This window comes from Ursus arctos, unplaced genomic scaffold, assembly GCF_023065955.2.
Source record: "Ursus arctos isolate Adak ecotype North America unplaced genomic scaffold, UrsArc2.0 scaffold_10, whole genome shotgun sequence".
NCBI classification, from domain to species: Eukaryota; Metazoa; Chordata; class Mammalia; order Carnivora; family Ursidae; genus Ursus; species Ursus arctos.
In genome coordinates this window covers 737,965-760,583 of record NW_026622764.1, presented here as the reverse complement: position 1 = coordinate 760,583, position 22,619 = coordinate 737,965, and the positions used below count along the sequence as shown (strand labels likewise).

Sequence of the window (22,619 nt, the reverse complement as noted above, 5' to 3'; positions counted from 1 at the left end):
GGTTTTCTATTTTTCTAACGTGTCCCTCATTAATTTACCCTATAGCTTTTACACTTTCCAGCCACGATTTACTTGCCTTTTGTACCAGTAAGCCAAAATAAATATTCTTGAGGCAAGAGAAAGAGAAGTGAAAAATCTTGTCCCCTGGTAGTAAACGATAGGAGCGTGGCACAGACCCAGCTGTGACCCTGAACGGCACCATGGACTGCCCTGCCTGCTCGCAGGCCCAGTGCTGGCAAACCTCATCCTTCTGTGAGTGTCTGCCACCTAGTTCTTGGGTAAAGGAAAAATGACAGATACCTTCCATGAAACAGAAATATGAACAAATGATCCAGCCTGTGTGATGAACAACCAGGCAAAAGAAAACGTCATGCCCTCTAATGGTCGCTGGTGGGGGTATAAACTGCCAATAGGTACTAAACATGGTTACTTTTTACCTAGTAAATTTATTCTGTTTATTTCCACCTCTGTCCATCTTCTGCCAGTTCCAGCATCACAGGGCCCATTCTCACCCCTCCTTATTTGTAACTTCTTTCTTCACAGGGAGAAACCTGCAAATTACTATTATCTGCGAAGCATCTACTTATTTGTTCAACACCAGTAAGTATACAAAGTAGTTAAAAACTGTTGTTTTTTTTTTTTAAGATTTATTTGAGAGAGAGAGCGTGAACAGGGGAAGAGGCAGAAGCAGACTTCCCACTGAGCAGGGAGCCCCACGTGGGGCTTTGATCCCAGGACCCTGGGATCATGACCTGAGCCAAAGGCAGACACTCAACCGACTGAGCCACCCAGGCGCCCCAAGAACTACTAACTCTTGCCCCTGTGAACATTAATAGAGGGAAATCTGGTTTAGAGTGGAGTCTGGGGGTTTGGGGGGGAGCACGCCCTGCCTCTGTCCTCAACTGCAGACCCAGCTGAAGTCTGACCATATGTTAGAAGCTGGAGGGAAGGGGAGGGGAGCTGGACAAAAATGACAAGACGACGAAATTTACTAAAAACAAGCAAATGTAAAACTAAGGGGGAAAAACCCCAAGAATCAAGGACTGTTCGGTAGAGCAACAGTAATCAACAAACCGGCGCCCAAGTGGCTCAAGGAATGGTTCCAGAGCAGATGAGAGGCGAAGGCCTCAGTGAGGAAGGAGGACAGGAGAAGGAAGGAGGAGCCGGGACATTCCGGTTTGCGTAACTGCAGGAGCAAGGGGTGGAGGCGGGCGAAGGAAGGGGAGTGTGGCCAGAGCTCCAGACAGCAACGAAAGAGAAGACCCAGAAAGCCTCTAGGCAAACCGAGGGCTCAGGTAATAGGGCGTGAGCAGGAGAGGTATTTCGGGAAGGCTCTAGGACCAGGGAGACTGCCATTTCCTTTCCTGGGGCCTGTAGGGATATACGCGCTGTACCAGTGTTCCCGAACTTTCTTGATGAACGATGCCCCCCACCCCCATACGTCCTTTAGGAGGGTATCACAGCTGGCAATTCCTGTGACCTCGAATTCCCTTCAACCAGGATTTTGTCCCGCCTTAATTCCGTCCTTTGAGGTGCTGATGTTTTGTCTCAAACACGAATTGCAGCACTGAATACGCGTGTTCAAGTCGTCCCCTTTCTCACCCCCACCCCCGTTAGAGAGTCCAGGGCCACAAGAGAGGAAATGCTTCGTGTTGAGGCCCTGGAGGAAACCCTCACTGCTCTCGGTGGGACCGGTCCCTGGGGGACGCGTGTCGGGCCCGGGCCTGAGCAGAGAGCCGCCATTCGGGGCACACCCGTCTCCTCCTTCGGCTGACGCCGGAAAGGGCGCTGTGGAACCCTCCTCCCCGTGCGCCGGCTGCATCCACTTTTCGCTTCAAGCCGCCAGGCCCCTCCCCGGCTGGGGAGCCGGCGCAGGGGTCACGTGGAGCCTCGGTCACGTGTCTGTAGTCACGTGCCTGTGGGTCACGTGCGAGGCGGGCGCTAGCCGGGACGAAGACGTCTTGTCCTCGTGCTCTCGCGAGATCTGCGGGGTCACGTGATAACGCGGGCGCGGCGCGGCCTCACGTGACGGGCGCCGCCGGCCGAAGGGTCTCTTACCTGCCGAGGGCGCCGCAGCTGCCGGGCCTCTGGACTGCGGGACCCTCGCCCTCACGTCGCCCCCCGGCCCGCCCGCCTGCCTCTGGCGCCCGCCCGCGTCCCAACCGCCCCCGACCCCCTCGGTTCCCGCTCCGGCCTCGGCAGCCCTCGCGCCCATGGCGGCCCTCGGCGGCGCTCGGCGGCGGTCTCTGCTCCTGCTGCTGCTCGGTGAGGGGCTGCGGGGCGGGAGTTCCCGGGCGTGCTGGGGTGGGCCGGGGGTGGGGAGGCCGACGACATGAGGGGCCCGGGGAGGGGGGCGGCGGGCCCGCGAGTCGTCTTCGCCCCGGCGGAGGTCGGCGCCCGAGGTCTGGCGCGGAGCCCTCTGGCCGCTGCCTGAGGAGTTGGGTCGAGATGTCATCTGAGGGCCAGTTCCGCTGTCGGGTCACTGAACTCGTGTTCTGGGTGTTAAGTTGGAAAATAAGTGGTTTGTTGGTTTCGGGACGGCTGTGGTTTATCCACGCGGGACACGTGAAGCAGTGCAGCCGAGGCGGCAGGACCTGCGTGGTCCCTCTGCCCTCCCCGGTGACACGGGTCTCACCGAGAGGAGAGTAGGGCGGCGCGGTGATCCCCGCCTTTTAGAATTAGTCTTTTGTGCTGTGAGCTCCTTCCCCCTCTGGTCGGGCTCGGAGCGCTTCCCGGCGTGTGCTTGTGTGACTGTGAGCTTAAAGTTGTCCCTCCATGTTCAGGGAAAGCACGGTGGTAAAATGAGGGGTGGCAGGACGGGGCCTCGGCCTCACAATGGCAGCGTTCATTTCTAGTGAGGGGTCGTAAAGAGCGCTGCCACTGTTCCGTGGGCGCTGGTTCCGGAGTCAAAACGTGGGACTCCGTCAGTAGAGACCTCGGAAGCAGCCGGGGGTGCTCAGTGTGTTGCTGAGTGAGGGATTATGTTCTTACCTTCTTGTCTCGGTAAGAAGAATATGTGCTGTGTCTTAAAGGGGAGTCACTGCGTGATTTGATTTCAAGTCTGTTTAGATGCCCTTGATGAACCTGTCTGTGGCACCTTTTGTGAGCCCCCTCCCAGTGAATACGGGAAGATTATCTAAAAGGCAGAGTCTGAAATGTGATACAGAAGACAACTCGTGGGAGCTCCCATGAGTGACGTGGATGTGGATACACATTACGGTACCTACCTGCCCACGAATTCTCCATCTCTGCCTCTAAACTCTACAATTCTGTTATTGAGACTGGATGGATTTTAGTTCCACGTTTTGTTTTGCCTATTGTGTAAAATGAGTTCTTTGAGCTGTATGAATAGCCACAGGGATGACCATATTCCAGCAGCAGACCCGGAGCTTTGCCCTTCCCTGGCAGGTGTAATTACTTACAGGAGAAGTTGCTGGAACAAGTTCTGTCAGGTCAGAACGGTAGCACTGCTCCTTATTAGAAGACTTCACAAGCATTAGAATATTCATATTTTATGTTTTAAAACTCACCTTGAAAATGAAGAGATAGCCTTCATTCCCTGCATCATGGTAGCCGGGAGTACTGTCCGTGGCCTAAGCTTTCTAATGCTTATTCCATTGCGTCTTTTTAGGTTTTATATTCAGTTGAAATCCAACTTTTAGAAAAGGTACATTCATTTGGATTTGGGTCTTTTTATTTTTTATTTATTTATTTATTTTTTTAAAGATTTTATTTATTTATTCAACAGAGATAGAGACAGCCAGTGAGAGAGGGAACACAGGCAGGGGAAGTGGGAGAGGAAGAAGCAGGCTCACAGCAGAGGAGCCCGATGTGGGGCTCGATCCCACAACGCCGGGATCACGCCCTGAGCTGAAGGCAGACGCTTAACTGTTGTGCCACCCAGGCGCCCCTGGATTTGGGTCTTTTTAAAATGTTTATTTTGATGAATAATTTTACCAAAAAGCATCTTTTCTAAAAAATATTTCAAGCTTCAAAACTATGAATTCTTCCTGCATTTATAATTAGATAATTCTTAAAGCTTCATTTGTGTTTGAATACTTGGTAGAAAGCAAAGGCGAGGGTGAACTGAAAGCGTCCGACACTTGGGATTAGGTGACATTGCGTAATGTGACTCTTTAAACCACTGGTGTCAACTAGATGACTTCCTTCCCCTTTCCAAATGAAGAACTGTCACTTAGGAAGTTTGAAAAGTTTTCTAATTAATACTCTTTTTTGGGGGGCGCCTGGGTCGCGCAGTCGTTAAGGCGTCTGCCTTCGGCTCAGGGCGTGATCCCGGCGTTCCGGGATCGAGTCCCACGTCGGACTCCTCCGCTGGGAGTCTGCTTCTTCCTCTCCCACTCCCCCTGCTTGTGTTCCCTCTCTCGCTGGCTGTCTCTCTGTCACATAAACAAATAAAATCTTTAAAAAAAAAAATACTCTTTTTTTAAAGATTTTATTCACTTGAGAGAGAGAGAGAGAGAGAACACAAGCGGCGGGGAGGGCCAGAGGCAGAGGGAGAAGCAGACTCCCTACTGAGCAGGGAGCCCCACATGGGACTCGATCCCGGGACCCTGAGATCATGACCTGAGCCAAAGTCAGACTTAACTGACTGAGCCACCCAGGCGCCCCTAATTAATATTATTTTTGATTGTGGGTCTTTTGTCAGTTACTTGGGTTGGTGACCAAATTCTTAACTATATTTGAGGACCGTGGTTTCGAATCTATCGTTAGACGCTCCCTTCTCTCTGCATCCACGGAACTTGACTACATGCATATGTAGTATGAGCTTTTCCTAGAACATCATTTCAGTTGTGCTGTGATTACACACAGGTCTCCCTTCCTCATCTTACAGCCGCCCATCTTGTGTCTCACACATAGTAAGTGTTCCGTATATACGCATAGACGCCCGGTTTTACAGCAGCAGTCCCTACCAGATGTGCATACGTCAGGTCTTCAGAAGTGTCCACACTTGGGCCCTGCCTCTGTGGGTTGTGATTCCCTGTGAGGGATGGAACCTTGGTCTTTTTTTCTTTTTTCCTTTAAATCTTTGTAGATGATTATGTATTAATGATTAAGAAGAAAAATATTAGATTTAGAAGCATCAATCCAAGACAAACTAGGAAGTATTTCTTTAAAAAATTTTTTTTGAAGATTTTATTTATTTGAGAGATCGTGCATGAGCAGGGGGTAGGGGCAGAGGGAGCGGGAGAAGCAGACTCCCTGCCCAGCAGGGAGCCCAGTGCAGGACTGGATCCCAGGACCCTGGAATCATGACCTGAGCCAAAGTCAGATGCCTAACTGACTGAGCCACCCAGGCGCCCCTCTTATAAAAATTTTAATGTAGAAATTTATTGACGTGTTCCTTTGGATGGCAGTCTCTTCATTTCAAAAATGAGTGTTTCATAATTTGAAACTTACTTGCTCACTTGGCAAGTGTTGGAGAGAAAGCACAGTTCAGATGTGGCACCAGTTCCAGGTTGCTCAGCACCACTCACTAGCTATGTGACCTTGAGCAGGTTAATGTCCCTGTCTCTTAGTCTCCACAGCTGTACAAGGGAATCATAATAGCATTTACCTGTTAAGGTTGTCATGATAATTAACTGCAGAATGCTTGGAGCAGGGCCTGGCACATAGCAAGTGCTTGTTAAATAAAGCACATAGCAAGTGCTTGTGTCAGGTACTGAGGGTTCAGTGATGAACTTGGTAGCAGAGGTCTGAACAGTTTTATTTAAATAACGTCAGTGAGCACTAAAGCCAGTGCTAATGTCCTGTGCTGAGTGCTCTGTGTACACTAGCTCATTTGATACTCTGATAACCCCGAGGGGTCAGCACGCTTGTTCTAGTTCACAGGCGCATAAACTGGAGGCAGCGATTGCTACTGGCCCAAGGTCACACAACTGGTAAGTGATGGAGGAGTCTGTCATAGTCATGCTTCTCACAGCTCTGTTTATTTTAGAGAATGGAATTTTTACCAGTGGGAGTACTTTGAAGGAATAAGCCAAAGTTACTCCTTTGTATGATTCCTGGAGAAATGATCAAGTTCATGCCTGTGGGAAGGACTGCTTGAGGTTAGCCATTGCCAGCAGGCCAGGGACCTAGCTTTGAAGAAGGACACCCACTCCTCAAATCATTGCAACATTTTAATTTAAGAAGAGTTTTTTTCTTCTTAAGCGGCTATCACTGTTACAGATTTAAGAAAAAAAAAAAAAAAAAACTTAAGACCTTTAGGGGCAGCTGGGTGGCTCAGTTTCAGTGAAGCGTCTGCCTTTGGCTCAGGTTGTCATCCCAGGGTCCTGGGATCAAGTCCCACGTCTGGCTCCCTGCTCAGCAGGGAGTCTGCTTCTCCCTCTCCCTCTGCCCCTCGCCCTATTCCTGCTTGCACACTCACACGCACACACCCTCTCACTCTCTTTTTCAAATGAATACATTTTTTAAAATCTTAAAAAAAAAACAAAAAACTTCTGGCCATTAGCATACACACGCTTCTCTTATAATTTTATGTTCTAATGCTCTCGTAGACCTCTTTTTCTTGACCAAAATTTGGCTTCTGGGGCTAAGTTTCTTATTTGAACAATTGAAAATTTCTGGATCTCTCCAAAATAATTGTGGGTATCTAGTGCTGGTAAAATTTACTTTAAACTTGTTTTTGTACTACTTCTTCGTGTTACTTTGAAGCCTCGTACCCTCAGCATATTTACTAAGTGAAAAAAATGCTGTGTTTGAAAACTTATTTAATGTGAAATATTTCCTAATGAAGTGCTTTGAGTCAGTAGAAAGTGTTTTAATGATTTAGGGAACTCATTTATGGAAGTGCAGCTTGGTAAAAAGTGATACGTGCATGATCCCATGAGGGCAGCGTCCTGCTGAGTGCATGGCATGCGCACTCACATATGACTGTGCAGCAGCCAGGCTAGGGCCACAGCCATGTGAGGGCGTCTCAGGCCCGAGAGAGCCTTTGACCAGGGCAGGGAGTAGCCCGTGTACACACGACCTGGGTCAGTGTCCAGTGTCTCTCTGGCTTCAGTGCCCATGCTTTAACACACATGCTCCTGCCTGGTGAACGTGCTTTTGCCTTGCTGGTGTCTCTCTGGACCACTGGTACACTTAACCCGTCCCTCTCTGAAGGCATGAGGATGATTTGTCTGTTTTTCTAAAATCTTTACTGAGTCAGAAATGAGCTGTGGAATTTTCTTTAGGTTTTACAATGGAAATTCATTTATCAGAGTTTCCTTTAGTGTAGTCTTGCCTGAGTTCTCTGGAATGTAGGTTAAAATTTTGCAAAGCAAAACAGAAACTACACAGCTTTCTTATTTGCCCAGTTTGCTTCATTCTCATGCAGCAGCTTCTTGTGAATGTAGATTTTGGTATTTCATGTACCAGAAGCTTATGGGAGGGTATGTAGGGTTTCTGGCTACTTTTTGCTTTGTGCTTGAATAGCAGTTGGCTTTAAAAATTTTATTTTGTGAAAGTTCCAAGGGTAAAATGAGTTGTTTGTTGGAATCATTTACTTTGCTAGGGACAGAGATTTTAGAATGAAAAGTTAATTGAGTGTCTACTGAGCATATGCCTTCACAATGTGCCTGTGTCACATTGACCCTTGGAGTGGTGAGGGCACGGTTAGAGGGCATGCAGGGACTGGCAGCAGCAAGGAGGGGAGGGCATGTCAGTTCTGAACCATATGGTACCTGGTGCTGGCTGACAGCTGTTTGGCTTTCGAACTAGTGGAAACACCTATTTTTGCCTATGTATAAGAGAGGAGTGTACTAACCCGCGTGGCTTGGAAGAATTACCTACTGCTCTACAACAGTGGTCAGATTACATTTGCTGCTAACCTGCTCAAGGCTGTGGTATGTCGCAAAGCCAGACATTGCACTGACCCTGAGAATTTAAGGGAGAAACAGCCACCATCGCTGCCAAGGTGGAGGAACGTGTGAAGGTTTCATTCTGTCCCTCCCTTTTGGGATATGGCAGCCCTTCCTGAACATGTCGACTGATGTCCTAACGTCACACAGCCAAGTCCAGGTTCAGTCGAATCGCTGTTTTTTGAGAAGCCTTCTCAATCTCAGATCTGTAAGTCCATGGCTTTTCCTGCCATGCCAGCAGCCCACAAGAGGTAACGAGATCTGATTTTAAATCGTAGTTTAGGACCATAGCGAAAGGTAGCACCCATTCTCCCATGGGCTTCTGCAGAAGGTCAGTATTTAGGTTGAGTTGTGCCTCCAGGGCCCTAGCACATCTTCCAGAGGCCCTCTGAGGACTGAGCGTGGAGCAGTGTGTGCCCAGGGTGACCTGGAAGTTGACAGGCGACCTCCCCAGCAGTATCCTGACATCGAGCATTAAAGAGCTGTCGACCAGGTTGGCAGACTGATCGATGAGTTTAGAGTTAACATTTCCAGACTTGTATCTGGGAGGGACAGGACAGAAGACCCAGCTGAACCCAGCCTGGGTAATCCAAGTATCTCGTTTTTTTAAGAAGCACAGTGGTATATCCTAATAAAGCCCATTATTTCCACGGCTAGAGGCAACAGAAGCACCCAGTTGTATTTTCAAAACTGTGTTTGGATATTTCTGTCTTTCCTGGAGTTAGCAGGCCTCATACACGGCGCAGCAGCGATATTTGTGGTGAAGGATGCCAACGGGACAGCTTGCATCATGGCCAACTTCTCCGCTGCCTTCACAGCCAGTTATGACACCAGAAGCGGGCCTAAGGTAGGAAACACCGGGTCCTTCATGCAGTGGGTGGGTTTTTTAAATTATTATTTTAAATAAGTGTTTGGAAAAGGACCTCACTGTAACAGTTGGCATATGCATGTGCCCTGCTGGGGACTCCTGTGTGCTCCTGTGTACCCTGAAGCTGCAGTCGTGACATGTAAACCATCCTGTCATCTGCTCTCACTGTCCAGTAGGAGCCTTGTCCCAGACTCGTGCACGGTTCCCTTCTGTGGTCACAGTGCTGACCAGCCTGATGTGTTAGAGCCTGTCCTGGGACCCTGGTGGTCTCACATACTCTTTCAGGCACAGGGCACAGCTGTGTCTGCTGTTTGCCCAGCCGTCTGCAAGCTCTGTGCTCCTCTAAGATGCCCCTCAGTTGTCCTCTTAAAACAGCTTGTACTTCTGCAGGATAAAAGACGCTTTTTGCATTTGTAGATTTCTAACAAATAAGCTGCATTTGTATTTCTTTCTTTGTTAATTACCTGTTGGTGGACGTTTCACTTCTATTTAATGTTGACTCTTAAATGTATCTCTAAACCGCATGTTTTCAGTTCTTTGTTGAAACCACCATTTTTCCTGCCCCTCGCCATGTTGACAGCATCGGATCATCTTACTACCACTCGGGGGCAGTAGTGGGGCCTGCCGTTGGTGGGAAGGACAGCTCTTCTTCGGAGCACTCGGGACTTTGTGCCAGGTGCTCAGGCCTCACCAGCTCGGTGTGCTGGTCTCCACGTAAACGTGCTTGGGCACCCAAGACGGAAGAGGCTGGGCAGGTTCTGTCCCGCAGAAGCGTCTCAAGTTACAGAGACCAGTCCAGACACCTTTTGTGGTCGTTGCTACTTTACATTTTTTGTGTTTGGATTTTTTTAACGTCATTTTGATATATATTATGTCCACAAATGGGATCACCTGCGTGCTGCTGTGTACCTTACTTTTTATCACCGTATCTCTGTCACCTCGTGGGGTTCTGTCATTCCTTGGGAGCAGCATTAGTGGGCAGCATCACTGCGGTTTGGTTAGCCAGTCCAGTTCCTTTGGGGTCTCTAGGTGGCTTTGTAGTGGCTCGGTTTGCCTGTAGTGCTCCGCTCAAATACTTCTGCAGCAAACACTCTCTTTTTTTTTTTTTTTAAGATTTCATTTATTTATGTGACAGAGAGACAGCCAGCGAGAGAGGGAACACAGCAGGGGGAGTGGGAGAGGAAGAAGCAGGCTCCCAGCCGAGGAGCCCGATGTGGGGCTCGATCCCGGAACGCCGGGATCACTCCCTGAGCCGAAGGCAGGTGCCCAACGACTGCGCTACCCAGGCGCCCCACACTCTCTTTTCTTTGTTTAAAGAGACGACTTTTTTTTAAGTACAAGTGACACACAGTGTGTTAGTTTCAGGTGTACACCTTAGTGATTTGACAAGTGTGTCCATTATGCTGTGCTCCCTGCACGTGTAGCTGTCATCTGTCCCATAAAGAGACATATTTCTTAAACATTTTTATAGCAAAGTAGTACTAGTTACTTTTTCAGATGTAAATACACAGCTCACTTGAAGCCTGGTAAGAATTACTTCAGTTTACCAAAATCATTTTAGTTTTAATTCTGCTATCAATTAAAATTATGTTAACAAAGAACATTTAATTATTTGAATAATTGTCAGCTTTGTCTTACTTGTTTTTCAGTCTGTACCGACATGTAATACTGACTTCGTTTGTGATTTTATTAATGATAAAAATGAATACGCTAACGGTGGCATCTAGGAAGGAGCTGAGGTCCGACTTCCTGAATGTCTTCCTTCGGCGCATCTGAATCCATTTCGTGACTTGCATTCTGACTGGGTCTGTCATCCTTTGTTCTAGAATGTAACCTTCGACCTGCCGTCCAATGCAGCAGTGTTAAATAGCAGCTCTTGTGGTAAAGAGGGAGCTTCTGACCCCATTCTTGTCATTGCTTTTGGAAGAGGACATGAGCTGACCCTCAATTTCACAAGAAATGCAACACGTTACAGTGTTCGGCTGATGAGTTTTATTTACAACTTGTCTGACACACAGATTTTCCCCAATGCAAGCTCCAAGGGTAAGAACCAAAACTGACCGGTTATAAAGTTAAGAAAATTGGGTTGGAGAGCATCTAAAAGTTTAACTAAGTACTTCAAGTAGTTAAAAGTTGGGTTTTTTTTTAATACAGATATCAAGACTGTGGAATCTGCAACTGACATCAGGGCAGACATAAATAAAAAATACAGATGTGTGAGTAACAACCAGATTCACATGCGCAACGTCACTGTCACGCTCCGTGATGCCACCATCCAGGCGTACCTTGCCAACAGTAGCTTCAGCAAGGAAGGTAGGACACTGCCTTTGATCTGGGTGCCCAGGCCCGACTCCAGTGCATGCAGACATGGCTTTGAGCCCATGCCTGAGGAAGATGTGTATGTGAGGATGCGTGCAGCCAGGGACTGAGCTGGCAGCTCGCACTTAGAATTGCTCACCAAACATTTTTCTCTACAGAAGGTGATCTCTTTAGGTGATGCTGGACAATTAACTGATTTAAAAGGGCAAAGCGGTTGCATCCCTTGTTGGGGAACTGATGAGGTCAGGGTCGCAGGGTCTCTTCCAGTTCAAGCCAGATGTCTTTTCACCAAGATCTAGGCTTAATCTCTGTCCAGCTTGGTAGGCCAAGGGGCAGATGGTGGAAGGAGCTTGAGAGCCTTTTGGGGGGGGGGGGGGGGCTTGGGCGGATGACCCACCAGGGAGGCACCTGCCCACCCAGCTCCACTGATGGGCTCTGGGTCCCAACGACACAAGGCTCCAGGCCCCTCCTAGCTCTGTGTCTTGGGTAAGGTGGTCAGCCTCTTGTTTCCTTCTCTTGTGAAGTAAGAATAATAGCCTGTGTTAGCAGATCCTAAGGTTAAAAAGGAAATTTATGCAAAGTGCTGATCTCAGGGCCCGGCTCAGAGTTGGTAGTAAAGAGTGTTGTCATTCAACTATGACTGAAGAAAGCTCTCTTCCTCAGTCCTACCAGTCAGCTCCCAGATCGCTGTCCTCTTCCTGAAGGGTGAGGAAGTCGTCCCTCCTTCTCAGTGGTTAGCCGCGCTCTTGGGAGCCTTCAGTTTGCCATGTCCCCAGCGGTGTGGCTGGATCCTCAGAGGTGCCTGCCGGCGTGTAACTGATTTCCATAAGTCCCTGGTGCTCAGGGGCACAATGGACCAGTTAGCGCTTCATGTGGTTGGGTGCAGCCCTCCTGAGCGGCATGCGTGCTCTGAGCAGGGCCAGAACCTGGCCTGCAGGTGCCATCCAGCCCACCTCCAGTTTCTGTATGGCCAGTAAGCTGAAAATGGATGTTGTGCTTATCAATTTAAGGTTAAGAAAGATCAAAAGAACATTTCACAGCACATGAAAATGACATGAAAGTCAAGTTTCAGTGCCTGTAACTAGAGTTTCCTTGGCACACAGCCATGTTCCTTCACACACCTGTTTCTGTGGCTGCTTTCACACTCCTGTGGCAGAACCAGGCCAGCACAGACACCAGACAGCCACAGAGTCTAAAATGTTTGCTGTCTGTGACTGGGAAAAACACGTCCAGCAGCAAGTGTACAGGGCATAAAGGCAGGTCTGTGTGAGCTGGAGCAGCTCTCAAGGAGAACGGCTGGACGGGCCCTGTCTGCACCCCCCTTGTCTGGGGAGCTGCGTGTGTGTATGTCCGTCAGCAGGCCCAAGTGTGCACGCTAACACACACCTGCTTAGGCCGAAGAGTGACTGACTGCGCAGGGGTTAGAAGCATGCAAAATGCCTCGAGCTGATGCTCACCGTCTCAGATCTCCAGGGGACTGGGTTTCGTTCCAGCAGTGTCCTCCCTTCAGCCTTGAGGAGAAGGGAAAAGAAAGAACTGCCAGAAGCCTTGGGAAATGAGAGCATCCTGCTTTGCTGGCTCTGTTGAGTGACCTCACTACTACCTGGGCCTCAGGCAGTCATGGAGTAGAGCTCCTCACCTATGCAACCTGTTTTCTTCTGCTTGGAAAGCTGCTGACTGCAGGCAGAGATGACCTGGCCTCCCCTGTTCGGGGTGCCCAGCTGCTGGGGTTCCTGAGGGCACTGGAGCCCAGGACAGGACTCCAGCTTCTGGTCTAAAATCACATGTGACAATGTGGAGAGGCTAATTTCTTTTAAGGTTAATTATTTTGTTTTTTAAGTAGATTTTATCCTTGAGAGCAGTTTTAGGTTCACGGTTAAACAGAGAGCACAGGGTTCCCACATAGCCCTGTCCCCATGCGCACACAAGCCCTCACTGTCGGCATCCTGCATGTTACTACCAGTGGAGGATGTATGCATGTGATTCTAGGTGGAAAAGCTGCCTCACAGAGGCGTTCCCTCCCCACGCCTGTGTCCCAGCCGCTGGCCCCCTCTTACGCCTGCTCCCATCCTACAGAGGATTACCTGGGGGTGGGCAGCTACCTGCTGTATTCTGTGAGGTGTTGATCAGAAACTTGGTCACTAAGCTCAGCCTCACTCCCCACCTCCCCTTGTGTCCCACGGTTCATCAGAGCTTTCTTTCATTTTATGTTAAATCTGTCTCTGCTGATGTGTCCGTGTTTTGGAAAGGAAACTTGCTTCCTTTTAAAGACACTAGTGCACTCTCTCAGTGAGTCTGCTGGGAAGAGGAGGGTTAGAGGCATCCCAGAATTGCACAGAATGTCCTCTGTAAGTTGGCATGCCCCTGTGACAGGCTGGAGGGCTTGGTGAGATCTTGGCATGCCTGCATACTCTTCATTGGACCGGAAGGAGTCCCCATAGCGCTTTTGGGTTCCTGTCACTATCAAGTCACATCCTCTATAGTCACCCTGATCGGTCTTTAAGAAGCTGGCTTGCTAAGAAATGAAATCCGCAAACAACAAATCTGTGCCCCGAGCTCCAGGGGCTCCCCCTTCCCCTGCCACACACACTACCCCATGATGTCTCCTTTGTTTCCCGGGAGGTGGTCCTCTGGCGGCCTGGGTCCAGGCCTAGTGACTGGGGGAGTTCTCAGAGCAGCCGTTTGGGCAGCAGGGAGGAGCTCCAGAATGGGTGTCTGCTGTATGGGTGGGGGCCGCAGTCCTCCCAGAAATTACTGCAGCGGACCTTGAAGAGCACAGGTGTGAGCTGTGTGGGTCCACTTACATGTGGACGTGTGTCAGTAAACGCAGTTCAGTACTGTAAATGTATTCTCAGGAATTTTTTTTCTCTACCTTCGTTGGAAGAATACAGTATGCAATGTCTATAACATACAAAATGTGTGTTAATTGAGTGTGCTATTGATAAGGCTTCTGGTCAACAGTAGGCTTTTATGATTAAGTTTTCGGGGGAGTCAGAAGCTATGTGGATTTTCGACTTTTTGGGGTCAGCTGTACTTGATGACATGACCTGAGCCGTGTTGGAGCTCAGCTGCTAGCATCTTCCACTGCTCCTCACCTCCCTGTGAGCTTGCGGTCTGATCTTTGGTGAGCCCTCTGGCTAGCTAGCACCTGTCACACCGCTTTTTGTCTGTGCTGCTGTTTCTGACTGTGGTTTGCAATCAAAGGACCTGGTGTGTTTTCCCTGCAAGCAGGAGAGTGATGTAACTGACCACGTGTACCACGACAGCATAAATCGCTTTTAGAAATATTTGACTTCTGTAAAGTTGAGCCATTTGTTTATCTCCTCTTGTGCCAGTTTCATTTCTTTGGTTCTTAGGCACAGGCCTTTTGGGGGCGGGGGAAGTCTGTTACCTAAATCATAAGCTTTTTCAGGGCAAAGAGTTCATCTCAAGTATGTTAAGTATGTTTTACATTCTCGTAGTTCTACTTGTGGATTTTTTTTTTTTAATTAAAGATTTTATTTATTTGACAGAGACATAGCAAGAGAGGGAACACAAGCAGGGGAAATGGGAGAGGGAGAAGCAGGCTTCCCGTCGAGCAGGGAGCCCAATGTGGGGCTTGATCCCAGGACCCCAGGATCATGACCTGAGCCAAAGGCAGACGCTTAATGGCTGAGCCACCCAGGCACCCCATCTACTCAGGGATTCTTAATGAAGAATTGTTACATGAAGATATATCCAAAAATTAGTAAATTTTTGGTCATAAAAACCAAAGTTTTTTTTTACTTCTGTTCATTTTATTTATTATTATTTTTTTAATAATGATTTTTTATTATATTATGTTAGTCACCATACAGTACATCCCCGGTTTTCGATGTAAGGCTCGATGATTCATTAGTTGCGTATAACACCCAGTGCACCATGCAATACGTGCCCTCCTTACTACCCATCACCGGTCTATCCCATTCCCCCACCCCCCTCCCCTCTGTATCCCTCAGTTTGTTTCTCATAGTCCATAGTCTCTCATGTTTCATTCCCCCTTCTGATTACCCCCCCTTTCTTTATCCCTTTCTTCCCCTACTGATCATTCTAGTTCTTATGTTCCATAGATGAGAGAAATCATATGATAGTTGTCTTTCTCTGTTTGACTTATTTCACTAAGCATTATCTCCTCCAGTGCCGTCCATGTTGTAGCAAATGTTGAGAACTCGTTCTTTCTGATAGCTGAGTAATATTCCATTGTATATATGGACCACAACTTCTTAATCCAGTCATCTGTTGCAGGGCATCTCGGCTCCTTCCATGATTTAGCTATTGTGGACATTGCTGCTATGAACATTGGGGTGCATATGGCCCTTCTCTTCACTACGTCTGTATCTTTGGGGTAAACACCCAGTAGTGCAATGGCTGGATCATAGGGTAGCTCAATTTTTAACTTTTTAAGGGACCTCCACACTGTTTTCCAGAGTGGCTGTACCAACTTGCATTCCCACCAACAATGTAGGAGGGATCCCCTTTCTCCACATCCTCTCCAACAATTGTTGAAAAACCAAAGTTTTTATTTGATGAACTGTCGGTGTTGGGGCAGGCTTCTGTGGCCTCACTCATCTGCAGTGTCATTGGGAGCCTGGACCAGAGAGCCTTGGTCACTCTGCCTCTCCACGTGCACTGTCCTGTCTGAGAAACCTCAGGTACTTACAGATTTTAATTTAAAAGGAATCAAGCACAGGCCAGGGCTGCCGAACCGTCCTGTCGGTTTTGTTGGTGAGAGTGAGCACTGAGGAAAGCAGCGGTGTCTTCTTTCCCAGAGGTCTGTAAAGGAGGGCAGGGGGTCCTCATTCTGGAGTGGTCTGGGGATAGCTCTGCCTGGAGGCTGAGGCGGAGCGGGGGAGCATGTCCCACTCTGCGTCTGTGGGGACAGCATTTCCTGCCCCAGGCCCAGCAGAGGGTTCGTGTTTGTTTATCTTTGCAGCTTTAAGATGTGGCACGTGGGCACTTGTGGATGCTTCTGTGCCTGTTAGTTCAGAACAGGAACTCCTGAGTATGGTTCACCCCAAGTTCACGTTCCACCCAGTCCCACCCAGTTTGGCAGCATTTCTCCCTTAGGAGTGATTCCCAGGTGGCTCATGGTGAGGGGCTGATGCCAAAGTATCTCTCTCCGTGGGAGACTCTTTCTGACTGTAGCACACAGGCTTCCCTGGAAGTTGGCTGCTGGCAGATCATTTGAGGCCTCCAGGGCACTGAAGCTTTTGAAAATCATGCGAAGAGGAATCGTGGAAGGAGGCACAGCCTGCATTTCCTGGGGCCTCTGGTCTTCCCAGAGGCCTCTTCAAGTGCAGGTAGCACTTAGCACACACACTGTGATTTCCTCATCGTGGACTGAGCACTCTGCAAGCAGGACTGTCGTTTCTGCTTTGAGACGGGCTGTTCAGAGTGCGGACTTTGCATTTGCAGCTAGAAGGAGGAGGGAGCTTCGTCCATGCAGATTTCCGCTGTCTTGACGGTACATTGTCCGTGCTCCCAGGCTGACATTCTGCAGCCCGCTTTATGAAAACAGTGGCTCGTGTGTAAAAGTGCTGGTCAAATGCGTGTAGGTTAGTCTCCCCTGTGCGTGCGGTGTGCTCATCTAGGCCAGGATTTGGAGGCCACCTGTTCTTGTTTTGCACATTTAATTATGTCATGTTGTGTAACAATTTGTAAAGTAATGATGAGGCTGTTCTTAACAGCTCAGCTATAACCTCAGCCTGCAGCTTAGCTCCGGGGGAGAGGCGGGTGGTGTGGCTAGCACACCCTGAGGGGGACGTCCCTGGCAGCATTTGCCCTGCCACCGTGAGCCCAGGTTACACCCACTCCATCATGCACTTCCCATCTTTATCTTCTGTCTAGAAAGGCACTGGATTACACAGGATTGTATTGTGTGAAGGCACACTGCATGAGTGAACTTTGCAGAGTGTGTGGAATCCCTTCTGTGTCGAAGTCCTACAGGGTGAACTTTCCCGTCTCTCCCCAGCTCCCGGCTCGACCCCCCCACCCAGGCAGATGGGATGTGGGGAAGGAAGGGGCCAAGCTTCCTTTGAGCTCGGAGTGAGAAGTGATCAGGTGGTCGGAAGTTTGAGCATCTTCCCGGTGGGCGCCGTGGCCCTGGACGTGGTGGGCCCACTCCCACAGCTCAGCGGGGCAGAGATGGGGACAGGGTGGGAATTAGATGGAGATCGTAGAAGTACTGTTCTAAAATTCTTGATTATGCAAAGAAACAGGGTGGTAAAACAGAGCTGAGTTTGGGGATGACGGTGTCCTGGAAATGCTGAGGAATGTCGGTCATCTTCACGGAAGGCAGTGGTCCTGGCTACACCTGGAGAGGACGTTCATTTAGCTTTGATTTTGATTCAGTCTGCCTTGATTTTGAATATAGGTTTTTGTTGTAAATCATAGTGGATCAAACTCTTGAGAGTCTGAATCACATTTAAACTCCTCAGATCTCCTGTGGGGGCACCATGTGTCCTCCGCCAAGGCCTGTCCTGCTCCAGCTTCCCTCACTCCTGGATTGTGGTCTCCTTCCTGGCAGTTTTCACTCACACTTACTGGGCCTTCTCCCTGCGTGAGGGTGCCTGCCTGTGGGTGTCTTCCCCCCATCTTGCTCCAAGTCACCCACCGCTGGCTAACTCATGTACCTGGTCTCAGCTCTGGTCTTGTGCCGCAGGGACCCACCTGACGCTCATCCCTCTCAGGGCCTCCTGGTTTCTCTCCCACGGGCACCATGCTGACCACACTAGCTTTGTCCTGGCATGTGTATCTGGGGCTGTCTGCCCCTTGGAGCCTGTGAGATCTCTGGCACCATGCCTAGCATGCAGCTGCACAGAGAACGTTGTTTCGAACTATTGCCCTTTGCAGTGGTGTGTGGCTGCCTGTCCCAGTGGCAGGTGACAGTTAAGGTTTTCTTAACTTCACAGTACGAAGGAAGGTTTGTCGTGCAGAGGGGATAGATCTGTGAGGGCAGGGGTGCCCAGAGGCTGAGCTGGAAGAGCATCCAGTCAGAAGTGGTGGCAGAAGTGGGGACGGCCCTGTGGGACAGCGGCGCCTGCCTGTCCTGTACTTCCAGAGTGGGGTTGGCACGTGCCATCCTTGGGCAGACTGCGAAATCACGTTCTGCGGGTGCGGCTAGCTGAGAGTCTGCGAGGGTGCCATAGCCTGGGTGGCCTGAGGAACTAGGACTTTGTCTCTCTTCCCACTTGTCCGTCCAGAGACGCGCTGTGAGCAAGACGGGCCTTTCCCGACAACAGCGCCGCCGCCGCCCCCCCACCCTTCGCCATCCCCAACGCCGGAGAGTCCCTCTGTGTACAAGTACAACGTCAGTGGCACCAATGGGACCTGCCTGCTGGCCAGCATGGGGCTGCAGCTGAACATCACCTACAAGAAGAAGGACAACACGGTAGGCTCAGCCCCCAGAGCCCTTCTTTCTTGGTTGGAGTATTGGTACATGAACGTCATGGCTCTGCACGCAAGTCTGAGAACATGGTTGTGCGTGTGCTGTGCTCAGCCTCTCGGCACACAGCCGTAGGCATCTGTCTGCATACCAGGGCTGCTTTTCTGTGAAACTGAATCGGGGAGTCGTCGGGTGGTCCCCAAAGACGCATGTTGTTTGGCACTCTGCAGGACAAGTTTATTGACCCTTAAGACAACGTTAACTTTTGCTTTAAACTTCACCGCTCCAATGTTTTTTATACCTTTCCTTTGGAATAATATTTCTCCCTACTTGGTGACCAAGTCTTTGGGGCTGTGCAGGGACCATGCTTGTGATGGGTGTGAAGCGTGTGGCTGTGGGGAGATGGGGTGGAGGGGCAAGTGTGCGCCCTTGTGAAAATAGCAACCAGGAGGAGCAGGAAAAATGGTTTCGGAACCCAGAAATCTGCGCTAGAGTAAACTTTGGATGTTTTCTTTCTGGTTTTGGTTAAAATGATTGTGGCCTTGAAGTTCTTGTTTTAAGATTACTTTTGTTTTTTCCCAGAGTATAGAGAACCCAGGGCACGAAATGGAACGGTCACTTGTCTCCTTTTCTTACTTAGACCGTGGCGGGAGTGTTCAGCATCAACCCCAACAAGACCACTGCTGGAGGGAGCTGCAGCCCCCAGCTGGTGACCCTGGAGCTCCGCAGCGAAAGCGTCCCTCTCCTGGCTTTCCAGTTTGGAATGGTGAGTCTCCATGTTCCTTTGTGCTCTGGGGGCTTTGGTGTCAGAGCTGCCTCGCGGCTCCGCCTGCCGCTCACTGTGGCTCTCCCCGTGCCCTCACGTGCTCCTGCACGGGGGCAGCGGCTGAGCCAAGGGCAGCGTGCACTGGCTGCGGTGAAGATCAGAGTAAGGTGCCAAAACTCACAGCTCTGCCTTAGCGAGGAAGGCGGAGTCTGCTTTAGAGAAAGAAAAGCTGCCTTTTTTTGTGGGTGTTTTGGACCCTCGCCCCCCCCCCATTCTGTTTTCACTAAGGAACGCCTCGGTCGGTCCTTTATGCAGCAGATGTGAGGGAGGGCCTGCGGCCTGCCCAAAGCCGCCTTCCACGGCCAGCTGCGCGCTCAGCCCAGCCTCCCGCCTCACACGCTGTTGTCACCCCCTCTTGGAGGGGCAGCGTCTCTGGATCATGGGTCTTCTCTTCCTTATACCCATCTGGGATGAACCCTCTGGGAAGTTAGCAGAATCTTAGGGGAAGAACGGAAGTGCTGTCCGTGAGCGTTTACAGTACACGCTGCAAATGAGCTGATGAACGGTTGGGCTTCTCCTGATAAAGTTGACACTCCTGAAGTTCAGCAAACACTGGGGAAAGCTTGCTTGTTTAGAGTATGGCTTCTTCAATCCCATTTTTAGCAGAGTGTGATTCTATAAAAAGGTCTAGAAGGAACTAACCAGCATTCGTGTTCTCGAGATTTATGCGATGCCTTTTACAGACCGCGTACCCCAGAGCTTCATGCCGGAGCTAGAAATACAGGAGTCAGATTTATTACCAGCTGACCCTTCAGGTTTGACAGTAAACCTGTGAATCTGGCAAGTGGTTAAGGGCTATCTTCTTTTCTTTCAGAACACAAGTACTAGCCGGTATTTCCTGCAAGGAATACAGTTGAATATGACTCTTCCCGACGCCAGAGGTAAGACCCTCACAACCCACCTGCCCGTCCAGGTGCCCCAGAGCACTCACTGTCACCTGCCTTTGCAGACCCCACCTTTAAGGCCGCCAACAACTCTCTGAGGGCACTTCAGGCCACCATCGGGAATTCGTACAAGTGTAACGCTGAGGAGCGCGTGCAGGTCACAGAGGCCTTTTCTGTCAACATCTTCAAAGTGTGGGTCCAGGCTTTCCAGGTGCAAGGTGACAAGTTTGGGTCTGGTGAGTAACATCGAGGGCAGAATTCAGACTCTGCATGGGGTCTGCAGGCTGTGGTTCTCTTTGGGTATTTAATCATTTAGACCAAATTCCCCTTCCCGCATCACCTTGCCTTCGAAAGGCCCGGCGTCTTACAGATGTGAGCACATGGTACCGTTTGAACAAAGGTCATTTTAAGAACCGGTGTGTGTCATCCCCTGGAAAGCAGGATATAGGAATGCTGCTGTGTGGTGTGATGTGTCCAGATGGTAGTCGATTAGAATTAGAGCCCGTCCTGTTCCATTCTCCGGCCAGGCTGTGGGAAGGGGTAGGGAGGAGGGAGAGGCCCGTGAGGTCACACCGTGACAGGTGGTGTGAGCGCGGTGCGTCCCTGTCTCCGCAGTGGAGGAATGCCAGCTGGATGAGAACAGCATGCTGATCCCCATCGCCGTGGGTGGTGCCCTGGCGGGTCTGGTCCTCATCGTGCTCATCGCCTACCTCATCGGAAGGAAGAGGAGCCATGCCGGCTACCAGACTATCTAGCACGGCCGCGAGAGGCACAGACCGGCAGCCGCCGCGGGGCCTCTGCTCATTTTCCTGAGCTTAGATTGGTGTTGAGGGAGGCACACTTTCTTGCAAACTGATTTTCAAATCTGCTTTATCCAATGTGAAGTTCATCTTGCAACATTTACTATGCACAAGAGTAACTTTGAAATGACGGTGTTAATTTTGCTAACTGGGTTAAATATTTTGCTAATGGTTCAACGTTAATATTTACCAAAGTAGAACTTTAAGGTGGGGGAGGGTAAGAGTGCTTTTCTAAGAGGGCACTGGCTCCACTGTCATTTGGCTTTTTAAGATTCTGGTGTTTGGCCTCTTCATTCTTGACTGAGATTTCAGCCTCGCCAAGGGAGGGTCCCTGGTTTTGACCTTAGGACTGAGGAGGGCTGGGTAGGTGTTAGGCTGGTGTGCTTGAGAAACTAGTAGAGAAAGAAGATCTTAAAACAGAAGTACTCCAGAAGATGAAAATCGGAACGCTTAAATTAAGCTTTAGAAGCCAGGACAGGCCCAGCCCTCCCGCCCCCCGGCGGCACAGCTCAGTCCTCAGGCACGGGCGCTCCTACGCGTCAGGGCCTTTGGTCTTTCCATGCTCTGCCACTCAAGAGCTGGCACTTTTTTAAAATAGATAAATGGGTGTTATTTTTATTTACCTGTTTGTAAAGTGACTTTCAGTCTTCTGTTTGAGGTCCGGGGTGGCCTGTGCTGCGCTGGTGTAAATACTGGGTACCGCGCTCCGATCCAGGGGTGGCCTGTGCTGCGCTGGTGTAAATACTGGGTATCGCGCTCCGATCCACCCACTTGCGCTCGGGTGGCTGTGCACCGAGGACCCTTCATGTCACGCATTGCTGTAACAATGCTAATAAAACGTCTCTTTCTTTCTTTGTCTGGACCTCGTCCTTCTGTCTGCTCTCATGAGAGGTCTGGATGAAGATGCACGGTGGAGGGCAGGTGCCTGCCGGTGCCCCAGCTTTTGGGAGAGCTGATGTTGCTGCTGGTCTGCTGGGTAACTTGAAGGAGAAACAGGAATTGTGATTGAATAGCCAGGGCGTTGTGTCCCACCCACACTGTGAGGAGGGTGCTGCGACTCCTGCAGGGCACTGTTTGGAGCCCTGTGGCCCCACCCCTTTGAAGATGGGCCACCTTAATCTCCTCCAGAATGGTGGCAGCAGGAGGCTCCGCTGGCTGTGCTCAGAGCTTTCAGACCAGGAGCTGAAGCGTAAGATTTATTTTAATCTTTCCTTTTAAGCAAAGACCTATGCCTTCCAGAATTTACAGACCTTGCTGGCTGAGGCTGGAGCCAGCCTGCCTGCTAGGCAGCCCTGGGACTAGAGTGTCCAGAAGCAGCTCCCACCCCAGAGCTGCCTTCCTGGGAGGGAGGGGCTTGGGGCCACATGGCAGGTGTGTGTCAGGCCTCGCCGGGCAACTGTGCCGACCCCACACCGGTGAGCCCGTGCTGGACTGCACCATGAAGGGCAGCCTCTGGGACTCCCCAGGCTTTGGCAGCCTGCCCGAGCCACCACTTCCTCCCCACGAGAGCGTCTACGCGTGCAGTTTGCTCCCAGTGCAGCAGCATCTGTGACGCAGGGGAAGGGCAGCGCCTCTGCTGTGGCTTGGCTGGAAGTAGGACAGCCAGGCCCCTGCCGTGGGCACGGCTGCCATGGCCCAGTGCCTTGGCTGCACTTCCT

At 50.3% G+C, this 22,619-nt stretch overlaps 1 protein-coding gene across 1 annotated transcript; it reads left to right on the top strand.

Annotated features, from left to right (window-relative positions):
* Positions 1-1,976: 1,976 nt before the first annotated feature.
* Positions 1,977-21,813, top strand: LAMP1 (lysosomal associated membrane protein 1). The gene is made up of 9 exons (XM_026488718.4): positions 1,977-2,265; positions 8,588-8,709; positions 10,557-10,773; positions 10,885-11,043; positions 18,270-18,457; positions 19,092-19,217; positions 20,092-20,158; positions 20,227-20,397; positions 20,777-21,813. The coding sequence occupies exons 1-9, from the start codon at positions 2,214-2,216 to the stop codon at positions 20,914-20,916; spliced, it is 1,242 nt and encodes a 413-aa protein (XP_026344503.1). The 5' UTR covers positions 1,977-2,213; the 3' UTR covers positions 20,917-21,813.
* The last annotated feature ends 806 nt before the right edge of the window (positions 21,814-22,619 follow it).